General features: G+C 33.9%; 1 protein-coding gene across 1 annotated transcript; it reads left to right on the top strand.

Moving 5' to 3' along the window:
* LOC18609105 (fruit protein pKIWI502) lies at nt 574-7,710 on the top strand. Its single transcript, XM_018116431.1, has 5 exons — nt 574-1,185; nt 2,513-2,612; nt 2,713-2,808; nt 2,890-2,970; nt 7,232-7,710. Exons 1-5 carry the CDS (start codon nt 641-643, stop codon nt 7,292-7,294), a joined length of 885 nt encoding a protein of 294 aa, XP_017971920.1. The 5' UTR covers nt 574-640; the 3' UTR covers nt 7,295-7,710.

The following is a 14,640-nucleotide window of genomic DNA, read 5'->3' as shown; positions in this document are numbered from 1 at the left end:
CTCCAAAATGCTATTTAAAGCAAAAAAATAAAGTCTTTTGGTCCCATTTGAATTTCAACTTTCCCAAAACTCAGTTGAAACCATTTAAAGTATATTCCTAAACCAAATAATGTTTAAAATCATTCACAAAATCTCTAAATCTTTACCTCAACAAGTTTAGTGAATACTCTTTATCTTTTAGTTGCAAGGTAGGATTCCACGATCTTCCAAGAAAGTAATGCTTTGGTTGACTTGATGGCTAACAAAGGTTTTTCTTTGGTTGAAGAATTCATTAGTTCTGATTTTCCTCTTGTTGGAGCTTGGAATTTGTTGATGAATGATGTTATGGCCGTCGGCCTCGCTTGTATGATTAAGCTGTAAAGTTTTGTTTTTCCTTTCAAAAACAATAAAATAATAGCATCAACCTCCCTTTTATCGGAAAATAATAAATGGTAAAAAATACTAAAATAAGGAGGCCCAACTACTTATCTCCAGAATTACAGGATCACACACCCCGAAGAAATGCCACGTGGAGGCTCAAAAACTGGCTCAGGGCCCGTTTTTTTTAACGCCACTCATCAGCTTCCGCGCACCTTGATCAGTAACTCTCTCCAGTCCCTGCCGCCATAACCTTCTTTATACTCCTTCGCCAACCTAAACCATGTCCGTTTCTATACCCTCTCTACCCCATGCGCACGCTAGACCTTCCTTGCTTCCCATGTCTATCCTGCGCCGCCTCCCCCTCCCCCTCCACCCCTTAACCCTACGCCACCACCTCCCCCGCCGACGATTCGCCACTCTCGCTGCAGTTCGCCAAGACACCAGCGTCTGGACTCCAACCCCAATCTCATCAGTCGAGCCCGCCGCCGAATCCCTCTTCCACGTTAGCATCGACGTGTCGGACTCTCCGGACCTAGCGTCCTCACATACTCTGCCTGGACAGTACCTGCAGCTGCGGCTGCCGGACGTGGAGAAACCGTCGTTCCTGGCCATAGCATCTCCGCCGTCACTGGCGGCAGCTGGTGGAGTGTTCGAGTTTTTGGTGAAGAGCGTTGCAGGATCGACGGCGGAGCTTTTGTGCGGGTTGAAGAAAGGGGATGTGGTGGAGCTTAGTCAAGTGATAGGAAATGGCTTCAATGTTGATAAGATCGATCCGCCTGAGGATTATCCGACGGTTTTGATTTTCGCGACTGGGTCGGGAATCAGGTTAGGGTTTTTTGTTGGAGTACTTTAATAACCAATCTTTATGCGGTATTTGAATTAATTCAATTTAAAAATTGAAGCTCTATTGTTTTATCATGCTTTGTTTCTTGTAGAATTTGAACACTTCTCACATTTGAGATGCTAAATTAGGTGAAAATTTGTATGAACATTTTGCGCTCCAGGTTTTTTTCTTATTCTTACGTTGAATTTGAGCAAAGCCCTGGTCTTGCTCTTAAGGTAGTGAAAGATTTGTGGTAGTAGAATTCTCTGCACAGTAATTTTAGGACTGCTTAGTGGTTCTGGAAGAACTTGTAAACTGTGCACTCTGAAGTTCAAAAATTTACTCTTTTCTCTTTTTGCACATAATGGTATATGTATCTTCATTTGGTACATGGTCTTACAAAATGTTGTTTGATGCTTTTAGGATGGAAAATTGACTACTAAGTACTCCATTTTGGGCTCATACTTTTTAATACACCAATTTGACATCATTTACAAAATACCCTGCCCTCACTATTTTGTATCTACTTCATGTTTGATATTGTTTTTTTAATTTTATTTTTAGCGTAAACCAACTGTTTGAATCTTTATAGTCATTCATATTCAACAGCATGAAGATTGCATTGATGATACCATGATGCATGATTCTTTAATTCATCAACATTCATGTGTGTTTTAAAGGTTTTAAAGCTTTGAATGGTTAATATCTAGAGATGGATATAGTAATTGCCACTGATTTCTGCATTGGCATGCTCATGGGAATCGTTTATATGTATTGTTTTCTTGTTTGCAGTAATAGCTTTCCCTTTCGATATGACTAATGCACCCCTCCCCCAACCTACCTTTTTTTTTGTTATCTTATTAACTGCAGAACAATCATTTTCAAGTCCATTAAATCTCGCTTCTTGAGAACTGGAACAGAAATTGAAATATTTGTGTATTGTTTTATTATTGGCTGCTGTGATGCACAAAGGTGATCATTCTTTATTGTATTTCCTACTTTGGAAGAAGATCAGTTCCATCACCTTCTTTTTATTTCAACATCTTAAGCGTCTGGAAGAGTTCTGTTAGTAGGCACTTATTGGCATTTAAAAGGAAGAAAGAGTAGATCCTGTAAAGTGTGCATATGTGTTTGTTTTGTTGCTTCTATTTGTTCATATGTTTTTCTTTTTTACTATTTTGCTCGGTAAACTGATTTATTGATTGTAATAGATATCTCCGAATGGCAATACAGTTTGATATTGTTGACTATTTAAAAATCCTATTATTATACATTTCCTGCAGGCATTTCTTTGTAGCTTACTTGTTCTGTTTACTTTCTCTTGTCCAGTCCAATTCGATCTCTCATTGAGTCAGGATTTGGTGCTTATAAGAGATCTGATGTGAGGCTTTATTATGGGGCTAGAAACCTTAGGAGAATGGCTTACCAGGTCTGGTTCTTGATTGTCCACTTTGTTAGACTTTTCTATATTCTAGAATAAGCAAATCTTTTCTGCTTGATTTTGAAGGTCTTGTTTGTTCCTATTATAGGATAGGTTCAAAGATTGGGAATCTTCTGGTGTTAAGGTTGTGCCGGTACTATCACAGCCTGATAATAGTTGGACTGGCGAAAGTGGCTATGTACAGGTAGAGTGCTCTATTCACATGTTTTAATATTGTTTGATCCTGTGAGAATCGAATTATCACAACCTGCATTGACTTTTGCAGGCTGCCTTTGCTAGGGCCAAGCAAATTCGTAGCCCTAAGGGCACTGGTGCAGTGCTTTGTGGACAAAGACAAATGACCGAGGTTTGTTTCTCCTTCTTTTTAATTCAACGATTGTCACTGATTTCTTTGTTTAATCTTTCTGATTATCTCTGGAATTTTGGTGGATATCTATCACTTGGTTCTTGTCTGTTGTTATTTTCCTTGAGAAGCAATGTTTGGGATTATTGCAATAATTAACCATTGATACAAGCTTTCTCTTTTATTGAATAATAGGAAAAAGTTTTGCATGTTAATTAACTTTAGTGTGTGCTTCAAGTAATGGTGTAATCTCCTTAACCATTAACTTCTTCTGTTTTTGAGTGTATGATAGAATATGTATTGAAGTTTTTTGATCCTATGCCTTGAACAGTGAGATGTCTTCAGTTGAATCACTGAATTTGGAGTAAAACTGTCAAGTGTTCTAGATTATATTAGGCCTGTGGAAGAGCAACAATATGCTATAATTACAAACGTACATACTTTTTTGGCTGCAATGCAAACCTAGACATTGGTACAATTTTGGGTCGTGGTACAATTTGATACAACTATTGGATCGCTTATAATATTTGTTATATGGAATCCAATATTTTCCATTCTTTGTTAACATACCAAATTTCATGAAATAAAGTAGTTGTTTTTGGCTAATATGGAGCAAACGTCCATGGCCTTCTTTGTCAAGAAAAAAAAATTGTTTTGAATGGCAAGAAGAGATTTTACTATAAGTTTTAAGTTAGCCAATTTAAATCAACAAGATTATATGAAGATATAAATAAGCCCAATACCTTTTTTTTTGGGCTAGACTATAATAACTTGTTAAACCCAATTATGATGAATGTACAAAGCTCTTCTGGAATGGATTATGGGCCGGAAGATTTTGAACCCAAGGTGGAATAAACTGAAAGCCTTAATCTATTTGGCTTTGTTTTTGCTTCTTCTTCATGTAGCTGCAGCAGCATAACATAGTTCTGCTTGTTGAACTTGAAATCCTGCCCTCCCTCCTACCCGTGCCTATCTCTCTCTTTCTCTATGAAAAATAAGCTCATGATTGAACTTTTCGAATGCCATATTTTGAGCTAAGTGCTAACTCATATCAAGCAACGATCACATAACTTTCCTTTGCTCTGTTTTATGAATTGCTTTTGCAAAGATGCCTTGTCCAAATTTTTAGTGCCATGCTAGACACATATATCGTATCCCTACTGTTTAGTACCCATTTTTAGGGATCTAGGTCGTGCATCAAGAGTTCCAAGAATGTAAAGGTATGGCAATCTAGATCCCAAAATCTGGTTCACAGTTCGAGGGGAGGTATTAATATTAGTAACTATGCACATAATGCTATGAAGCACAAATATGGCTTAACACTTTACCTGTTTGGTTTCATTTTCGTGTCCAACACTGATATGGTTTGATAGATAGCCAACACAAATGAAACACCTCAAAATATATAAATAAATAAATCCGGCATGGGGTACGCATGCAACAATATAGTGTGCACTCACCTTGGAGGTTTCAAATTCATCCCCATAGCAACCTGTTACCAATCATCCGCCCTCAATACAATTAGAAATAAGAACCAAGCAATGAAAAGAAAGTAGATTTAAATATTAAAGCTAATGGGGAGGGAACATGATAAAGGACGAAGGAGTTGAATTTGCAGAGGGAATTGGGAAGAGGAAGCAGGAATGAGTTCCATTTCCTCATTTACATTGGAGGTAGACATTGTTTTGATATTTGAGCTTTGATGGTTGACTCTTGATTTTGATTCTGAGGAGGCTTGACCTAGTAATTGGATTTTTTCTATTTATTATGGACATATGCCTAAGCAATGTTGGGCTTTCTGTATCCTATCAAAAGGTTGCCCTGCTTTAGAAAGTAAAATGTTCATGGATTTTTGTTAGCATAAAAAAAGCTACTTTTTAGGAAGCAGAGTTAACTGTATTGACTTTGTAAAATTTGTTAATGGTGAAAATATAACTAATTACATTGGAATGAAAAGATTCTATAGTTATTGATAAATGATTATATATCAGTTATCATGTTATTTAAGATACAATATGGAAAATTTGGGGGCCTTAGTTTGTGAGTTGAAAAGTATATTGAAAAATATATTTTAGTTGAATCAAAATGGCCTAATGTCCTTTATTCCTTGCTTCCTGTTTGCTTCAGCTGAATGTCTTGGATATATATATTTTTGCAACTCAACTTCTTTCCTTACGAACTTATTCTCTCTCTCTCTCTCTCTAATATGAGATGTCTCTCACGACTCACACCCTTTGGCCTCAGTTTCTCCAACATTCTTACTTTCATGTAGAAGCAAGGTAATAAGCAGAGTTTTGTGGTGAAATTAATGAATTTGTTGTGGTTGATTTTTCTGCCAAACTCTGCAACATGTGTTCCCAATTTCTTCTATTATCTTCTCACTGCAACTGGCAATGGGAGTTGAGGCTGTATTTTTGGCTATAGTAAAGTCAGAGGTATGACTGACCAAATGGAAGTGGAAGATATAAATTTTTTAATGGGAGTTGAGGCTGTATTTTTGGCTCAAATATGTAGAATTTTGGTTGTTGGGTTTTTGTCTCTTAGGTTTCTTGGGTTATTAGTATTATTAGCCGATCAGTATTCTGTTTAAGGTAGGTGTTTCTAATAGAAGATCAGAGGAGCTTTTCTTTTTTTTGTTGCTGACAATAAATTGGGTTGAAGTTGTTAGTGATAGTCCTTGTAAAATTTGTAGGTGCTGTTTTTTCTAATAGTAGTTGTGTAATATTTTTGGGTTTATTAGTATTTATGGCTGATGGCTTTATAGGAGATTTGGAAGATAATAAGAGCAGGAAAAGTTCATGGCTCCCTCTGATTGTAAGGAGTCAAAAGGAATGAGAAAACGGTGTTGTATACATCTTAATTGTTGCGAGCTGATCAAGTAGCTGACATGTCTTGAAGGGGTTTTGTTGCTTGCTTCTTCCTTCAAAGTTTTGCAAAGGTGCTGTTTTTTCGAAGAGTAATTAAGTCTGATTTCTTTTTTTTGTTTTAAATTTCTTGGTTTGAGTCATCGTTGTTCAATTTAGATTGTATGGTGTATCAAAATCTTATTTTTTAGTATTAACTAATATCATATCATATTGTATCGTAAGATACAATAAAAAATTTTCAAATTAATTATAAATATCATATATATATATATATGTAAAATAAAAAAAAATTTAAAAATGTTATAAATATTAATAGAATTGAAGATTATATGGCATAAATTGAAAAGATAACTTTTTTTATTTAACTCTCAACATGTTATTTAATAATATATATTTTTAAATAAGAAATGTATTTTTCATGTTAATTTATTAATTAAAAATTAAAATGATTTAACATTTTGAAGTCAAAACGGGAAAACAAATTTTTTAGTATCCTTTTTAAATCTCAATGACTGAAACCCATAAAAAGTAGTTTTCCATGTTTCAATCTAAAAACCATAAATACATAAATGGGTTTTGGAGTAATTGAATAGGATAAAACTTATAAAAAGTGTATTGTATACGTATTGCATATTGTGCAATATACTTTTGATTTGTATTATTTTTCATTATTATCGTTACATATCGTACGATATGTATCATATTTTGTACGATATTAATAACTATGGTTTGAGTTGATTAGTATGTGTGTTTTGGTGGGTGATAGGCTGATGAGAAAGGAGAAAATTGGGTTTGAGTGTGTTTTTTTATAGTAGAATTAGAAGATCATAGAGAGTGAAAGATCTTGGCTCCCTCTAAATTCCAAGGATTCAAAGGGATGAGAAAACCAGGTTGTATTGTATTAACTGCTGAGAGCCGATCAAGTAGCTGACACATGTTTTGGAGGGGATGTTGCTCGCATCCTCCTTTAATTTTTTGTATGGATTTGTGAATATGGGGCCTAAGCTTTTGCATTCTTCAGTTACTTCGAGCTTCTGATTGAAATGAAATCTTATATGTTAAACAAATGCATGGCTGAGATGCAACTGATTGAGAAGATAAATGCTTGATCTCCATGGAATGAATGACTAGGTTTTTGGATGTTGGTAGACATTAGAAGCTTACAGTAGATTGTTAGGACTTAGCATATCCTAGGATATGGCAACAGTCGCCGTAGTGAATTGACCAATGGGGAGTAAACAACAGCAGAAAACTGTTTTATATTATTATTATTTATTATTTTGTGCTTGGGTGATAAATTTGCACTTTAACTGTGTTGGGGAGTTAGACATGACATGTAAGCTGAATGTTGCTAAATCAGGGCATGAGTAACAAATGTTGCTGAGCTGATTTTGCAGGAAGTTACTTCAATACTTGTAGCGGATGGAGTTTCGAGTGAGAAGATTCTAAAGAACTTTTGATGAAATTCAAACGGGATTCATGGTGTTGTATCATTGTTGAGGGACATCTGATGATTATTCTTTTCCTATTATTGCTAAAAACGAAGCATGCTTGGCTAATAAGGTCAATTTTGGGAATTCGTCCAGGTGTGCTGGCGTAGCACAGTTCAAATTGTATGCTGGCGTTTGTAACCTGATATGCTGACCTAGCAATGCCGAAAGAGGCTAGCAGCCACTAACATTACTTTGATTTCTTTTTTCTTTCTTCTTTTTCTTGGAAAAGATGACTCAAATGGTGGGAAAAATAATAGACCACCAATATTGTTGACTTTTAACACTGTTTGGCTAGAGAAGGAAAAAGGTAGACAGAAACATTTCTTTTGTTTGGTTGAAAGAAAAAATAGAGAGCAAGTGTAAAAAGTTTTTAATACCCTTTAGATTTTCATCTCTTGCACCAAATGTATAAAGTGGTAAAACGAATATCTCCATCTATCATGCATTTCTCTCTTTCCCGTCGTAGCTGGGGCATGGACAAAAGTATTAGTTCCCTGGGTTTGCGCAAAAGGATGAATCTGTTTAAAATTAATTGAATAAATGATAAATTAAACATACCTGTAGGATATAAAGAAAACTGTAAATGCACAGTAGACGAAAGAAAAAACCGAGTTTGATTCAGTTCTAAAGACCAATAGAAAGAGTTTTGTCGTCTGCCGTGCTTAGTAATTAGGATTCCATTGGGTAAAATACAAATACGCTGAAATTTGGTTGAACACATTTTTTTTTGAAAAAGTATGTGTTAATTATTAAGTTAATTTTAAGGATAAGGACAAGTATGTCCATTATTATTACTCTTTTCCATATAATATTTTATGCTTTATTTTGTTTTTCTTTTCTCTTTTCCTTTTCCCATTGTTCTTGTTTTCAGTTGCAAAATTGTGAGATTTAAGTAGTTATAAATATGTTTGAAAGATCTAATTAGTTGTAAGATAATTTTTACTTACTATCAAATTGAATTTTAATTAGGTTAAACTATTATTAAACTATGTATTAATAATTGTTGGGAGTCTATGTTGGTTTCTACAAATACAAAATTTAGTCAGGATTTACCACAGGAAAATTATAAATCAAGATAAAGATATCTCAAAAAGTAATTCAAGTGCCTTACCTTCAAAGGGATTCATGCTTCTTGTTGCTAATTAATTCTAATGGTCAACTAAGTAGCAGCCCTTAGCTATGGACTTAAATTCATTAGACCCAATTCATAGTTCAAGAAGACTTATATATAAAACCCAAAAGAATAATATGTGTGGGATTCTTATAGATCTCTCTACAGCTATGGGACCAGGACTATGTTATCTCATGACTAATATTTTACTTAAAATTTCGTTTAGTCTAATATTATCATTTAGTTTTCCTAAATTAATTAAGAAACCTTATTTACCCATTCATTGTAATAATGTCTATTAACACATTGCAACTAACCTTCGTAGAGAAAAGAATTATCAATGAAGTCCCTTTTATTATGATCTTTACTAATTAGTACTTTCACCATACGATATTCCTCATGAGCTCTATGGATAAGTAATTTGCATTGCCACATCCAACCCATGTAATTCCGATTCATGATTTTCATTCTTGCTATACTTCGACAAATATTTTTCTTCAACAAAATACTTATATATAGCATTAATATAAATAATATCATTATAAAACACATTTTTTGAAAATACACCAACCAAATTTTTTGAGTCTAACAATCTTATGAAAGTCACTTGAATATCTTTCTCAATAGAGAATGATGAATCATTTATTGAGCATTCGATAATTTATTTAGCATGCACATAACCTAATGTACCAAGCTATAGCCTTTAAATTTTGCATCACTTGTTGACATTAAAGTCATTTAGATACTAAATATAATATATTGACCTCTCAAGTCTAAGGACAATTAATAAATTTTAAGAAAGCTCTTTTTAATTATTCACAACGACAAGCTTATAAGGTGCTCTTTAATTAAATCTTCTATGTATCTCATACACTACACTCACTTGTTTGCTTTAAGGTCATTACCTTAATGGTGGAGTTAAAAAATTCTATCTTTTTGATGGAGACATAACAAGTGTAGGCTTTAAACAATTTGTCACCTTTAGCCTATAACAATTTTGGAAAACAAAGAATTAAAGAACTATAACTCCTCACTTAAAAGTTAATCAACTACTAGCATAATTTTTCTACAATGTTACCAAATAATTTATGATTATATCATATATGTCCTAAATAAATAAACACCCATTAAAATATAATATATGAAATCAATAATTGATGTAACAATTTATTTATTTAATAAATAAATAATAAAATTGGTTTTTAAGGATGTAAGTCTAACAATATCCCACTTGCACTTAAAACCAATCATACACATATTTTACACCAATTGATTCTAGGTGCTTTTCAAACACCTTTTGTGACAAAGATTTAGTTAATGGATTAGATATATTTTAAGCTAAAGCAATCTTTGCTATTATAACATCCTCTCTATGTATAGTATCACAAATCAAATGGAATCTGCACTATATGTATTTTGTTTTTTGATGAGGTCTTGGCTCCACAACCTATACTACTGCTCCAATATTATCACAATAAAGAGTAATGAGAGAATTTCTAGAGAGAAGAATCTACACTCTTGTATGAATTTTTGAATCCACACAACTTCCTTTGTAGCTTAACTCGCAGCAACATACTCTACTTCAGTGATGGAATCCACAATAGTAACTTGCTTGCAATTTTTCAAGTTATTGCTCCTTTATCGAAAGTGAAAACAAACCGATCTTGATTTTCTGTCATCCACATCTGATTAAAAATCTGAATTCATATAACTTGTTACAACTAAATCTTTTCCACCAAACACTAAACAATAATGCTTACTTTGATTCAAGTATTTCAATATGTGTTTCACTATTGACCTATGTACAGGATATGGATTAGATTGGTATCTACTCATAACACCAACTATATAACAAATATCCACCTTAGTACATATGGTGACATACATGAGACTTCATACTACTAATACATAAGGATAGTTTCTCTTATTCTCTTTTTCTTCTTGTTATTTAGGAGATATTCTCTTAGGGAGATAAATTCCATGTCTAAAGGGTAAAAACCTTTTCTTGGAATTTTGCAAGCTAAACTTAGTCAATATCTTGTCATTGTAGTTTGCTTAAGGCAATCCCAATTGTCGTTTCCTTTAGTCTCAAAACAACTTGATCCTAAATATATAGGATACTTCACCAAGATCTTTATAGAGAAGTGCATAAATAACCAAATCTTTGTTGATGACTCACTAATGGCCTGCAACATTCATGGACTTAACGAATTAGGTTTTCATATCACACTTAAATAAGTTTTGTGAAACTCCAACCTTACGTTAAGTGACATTGTTTAAATTTAAGTGAATGGATTATGCTTTAATATAATTTGGATGTTGGATGAGTTTTTTCAACTATATTGTTATGAGTTCTCTCTATTATTGTGTTTATTTGATGTGAGCTTGATGGATAAAGGAATGGTAGGAAAAGGAAACCAAAGAAACGTATTTTTGCAAAGTAAGGCATGTAGGGTCAATCTTGTTGGTCCTAATAGAGTGCTAGAGGGGGGGGGGGGGGGTGAATAACACTTCATAAAAAATCTGAAGGAAACTCTTCAGGTAGAAAAACTTTTGAAAGATTTTGAAAAGGAGAGTTTAAAACTTGTTAAGGCAAAAAGATACCAAGTAAAGAGAAGGTAAAGAGAAATGGATAAAACACAAATATTTATAATGGTTTGGTCCCCTTAACCTACATCTATTATCTTGATCTTCCAATCAAGGATTTTCCCCCTAACTTCATTAAACTAGTGGAATTGACAACTTCCACCAAGCTTTTACAAGGTGAGCTTTTAACCCAAGCTCAAAACCTTTATAAGATTCCCCAAGCTTTCCTAAGCTTAGTCTACCTCATAAAGTGTCTTTCACACTCTAAGTAAAAAAGAATACAGTGAAAATGCAGTGCAATTGATCATCTAGCTGATCTAAAATGTACAAAGTTAAGCTTAAAGCTCTTTTACAAAGATAAGAGTGAAGCACACTTGAAAAGAGAACTTTTGGACACTTCGTGTCACAGCCCAAACACTGGGCCATGACTGGTGCATGGGCCTAATGGGCATAGCCCACTAAGCCCAAGTAAGCCTTTTTGTGCAAACCCGATCATTATTCCCAACCATCATTTTTAAAACCACATATTGAAATTCTGAACTAAAAATATTTCAGTAATATTCTATAGTACCCAAAACTCACAATTTTATTATGTCAAAATAATGTCACCCATTTGAAACTCATAGTGGCATCAATAATCAAATATACATAATTGACTTATAATATGGATCCTAGCGGATTACATTATATATATGCGTTCATAGGTAATAGACCCTTGACCATCAGCAAAGTGACCGTGGGTGAAGGTACAGCTACTGAGATGCCATAGTACCTACCAAGAAGGTGAGCATATGTGGACAACTCAATCTAGGTCCCAACTGCTTCCAAATCTAAAAACATGAAGTTTAAAAACGTGAGTATAAAACTCAGTGAGTGAACATAAGAAGGGAAAAACCAATCGATTTAATTTGGAAATCATTATGCACTTGTTTCAAAAACAATGCAATTGATTTAATTTCTTACTAAAAAACCCCTCATTTCAAACTTTGATCAATAACCTCATAGTTTTGCAAAAACCCATGATCAATCCATGAAGTTAAATGGGTGAAAAATAGGTCAAAATCAAGCAAGGTAGCAAGCATGGCAGCAAGTTTCTCGCTGCAGCGAGAAATAGTCTCAGTTTGCATATATTTCAATTTTTCTATCATATCTCCCAATACAGAAGTTCAATTAACCTGATTTTTAAATCATTAGAAATATAAGAGGCAGGTCTACAACTTTGATGTTTACCGCTTTTCCCATTTAGGATGAGAATGTGGTCAAAATCTTTGTCGAAGTGAAAGCACTGCACTAGAACCTGAGAGTTTCTTGCTATAGTGAGATTTATTCTCGCTGCAGCGAGAACCAGGCCAGTGTGACCCCCAAAACCTGAGAGTTTCTCGCTGCAGCGAAAATGAATCTCGCTGCAGCGAGAAACAGAGCATTTTAATTGAAATAGGTCTTGTTACATTCTCGTTGCAGCGAGAAACAGAGCATTTTAATTGAAATGGGTCTTGTTACATCAAAAGTCATTTTCTTGTTGAAATGAAAAGCAATTTGAGAGCAATTAACAATGCCAACTTGCATCACAATCACAAATATTTTCATAACTTTCTATAACACACACATATATATACATATGCATTCATCATCATGTGTGCACTCCTTACTCGCACATTTCAACATCATCATGTGTGCACTCCCTACTCGCACACTCTAACATCATCATGTGTGCACTCCCTACTCGCACACTTCAACATCCTCACACAACATTATTCATCAATGCACAATGTATATTCATATACATACATACCAACATAATATAGGAGCACATGGATTCATCCTTTTACACATTTCACATTTCACAACATCAAAGCATTTTATCAAGGGCTTGTTCCTCAGCACACATTTTTAAGCAAAGGTTGGATAAAATCATTCAAATGTTTCATCTAAATACATTTACATCTTCTAAAGCAAATTTTGAAATGCAAGTTCACTCACCGGTCTGGTTAATTCTTTTGCTTGACTCTAACCTCAACTAATACTCCAAATGGACATGTGAGGCCTTGTTGGAACCTATACACACACAACATCACAACCAACCCAAATTGGCATTAATATAATCCAAAAGCTCTTTCCTAATCAAGTTCCACTAGTTATTCCTAACTATCTTCTAATTACCATTAAATGGCTAGTTATTCACACTACTCTAGTCACCTTAAGAGTGAATAAACAACCTCAATGATAAAACACTCACAAACCCCATTGTTAGCCATTATCAACAACTAAAGAAATTTAACCTTAACTTATACTCACCCTGATGGTCTTGTAGTTGAATTCTCTTTCAAAATTCTTCAAGCTAACAAGGGAAATCACTCTCTCTCTCTCTACATGTCCAGCTAGTGAGAGGAAGATGGAAGTAAGACTTTTTAAGGGTTTTAAGGTGAGAGAGTAAAAGAGCACAAAAGGTTCTATGAAAAAGTGCTCAAAAGCATGAAATTGAAGCTAGAGAGAGAAAGTTATGGAAGCTTTAAGGGAGGCTCCCATGGAGATGAAGAAACGTGAGAGGGGAAAGGAAGAAGAAATGGTTGGAAGCTGTTGGAAATTGTTGGAGCTTTAGATATTTATATCTAAAGTTTATCCATTTCTCACTTAAATTACCAAAATGCCCTAAACATGGTGACTTTGTCTTCTTCTCATCCTTTGTGCAACCTTTTACTCTTTTGACACTAGGGCAAGGTCCATAATAGTCTAGAAATACTCGAGTTCATGAAAACATAAAAATTCATACTCGAGATGCAAAATGACAATTTTACCCTTATTGTGGAAATTATCATTATTTTTATCTTATTCATTTATTTACCATCATAAACATCATTTATTCATTCCTTAGGCTTATTTAGACCTTAATAGCATCAAACAAACCCCACTCGTAGAAGCTCACTAAGAGAAATTATGAAATTACCCCTAGTCCACATTATCGAGTCTACTTCTAGTTATGTGTCTATAGAGATCGAGATTTTACAAGTTCACTTTTGAATTACCCTTTTTAACTCAGTAATTAACCTTAATTGACATCTGTAAACTTTATTAGCCATCGTATCAAAATACGGGGTACTACACTTCGTAGCTCTAATCATGCTCTTGCATGGTTTTCTCTTACATTTATGACCATTTGAAGCCTCTTTTATAGCTGGAGGGTGAATTCTAGCCATTAAAGACGTTTAGAAGGAATTTGCCTATTGTTTTGTCTTTTAGCAATTTTTTAATTTGGTCAACTAGCCTGTTTAACCGTGTAAAGTGAGCTTTAATCGATTAAAGTCTTTTTGCTTGTCTCATTATTCTTCATGGATTAATCAATTAATCTTGGCTTTAATAGATTAAAACCTCTTTGCTTCCTCTTTATTGAGTAAAGTCCTTTTAAATTCAAAAATTTTCAATTAGCACCTTTCAATGGTCATATTGAATTTCAATTTACACTTTAAAGCTCTGACATACCTTCTATTTGAATTTTAATTAATTAAACCCTATGGTTCATCAATTAATCATGTTTTAATATCTTTTCCAATACCTCTTTAATCTATTAAACCTTATGTTAATCAATTAAACTTGTTCCTACACTCTCAATGTATCTTCA

The sequence above is a fragment of the Theobroma cacao genome, chromosome 2 (assembly GCF_000208745.1).
Source record: "Theobroma cacao cultivar B97-61/B2 chromosome 2, Criollo_cocoa_genome_V2, whole genome shotgun sequence".
In the NCBI taxonomy this organism is placed as follows: Eukaryota; Viridiplantae; Streptophyta; class Magnoliopsida; order Malvales; family Malvaceae; genus Theobroma; species Theobroma cacao.
The sequence above is the reverse complement of the archived record's forward strand: the minus strand, read 5'-3'. Positions and strand labels throughout refer to the sequence as shown.

Excerpts from the sequence above, each read along its gene's own strand:
- LOC18609105 (XM_018116431.1), top strand. The coding sequence starts at position 641 with ATGTCCGTTTCTATACCCTCTCTACCCCATGCGCACGCTAGACCTTCC. Across the intron at positions 2,613-2,712 it reads TTAGGAGAATGGCTTACCAG|GATAGGTTCAAAGATTGGGA; the intron begins GTCTGGTTCTTG and ends TTCCTATTATAG. Across the intron at positions 2,971-7,231 it reads GACAAAGACAAATGACCGAG|GAAGTTACTTCAATACTTGT; the intron begins GTTTGTTTCTCC and ends CTGATTTTGCAG.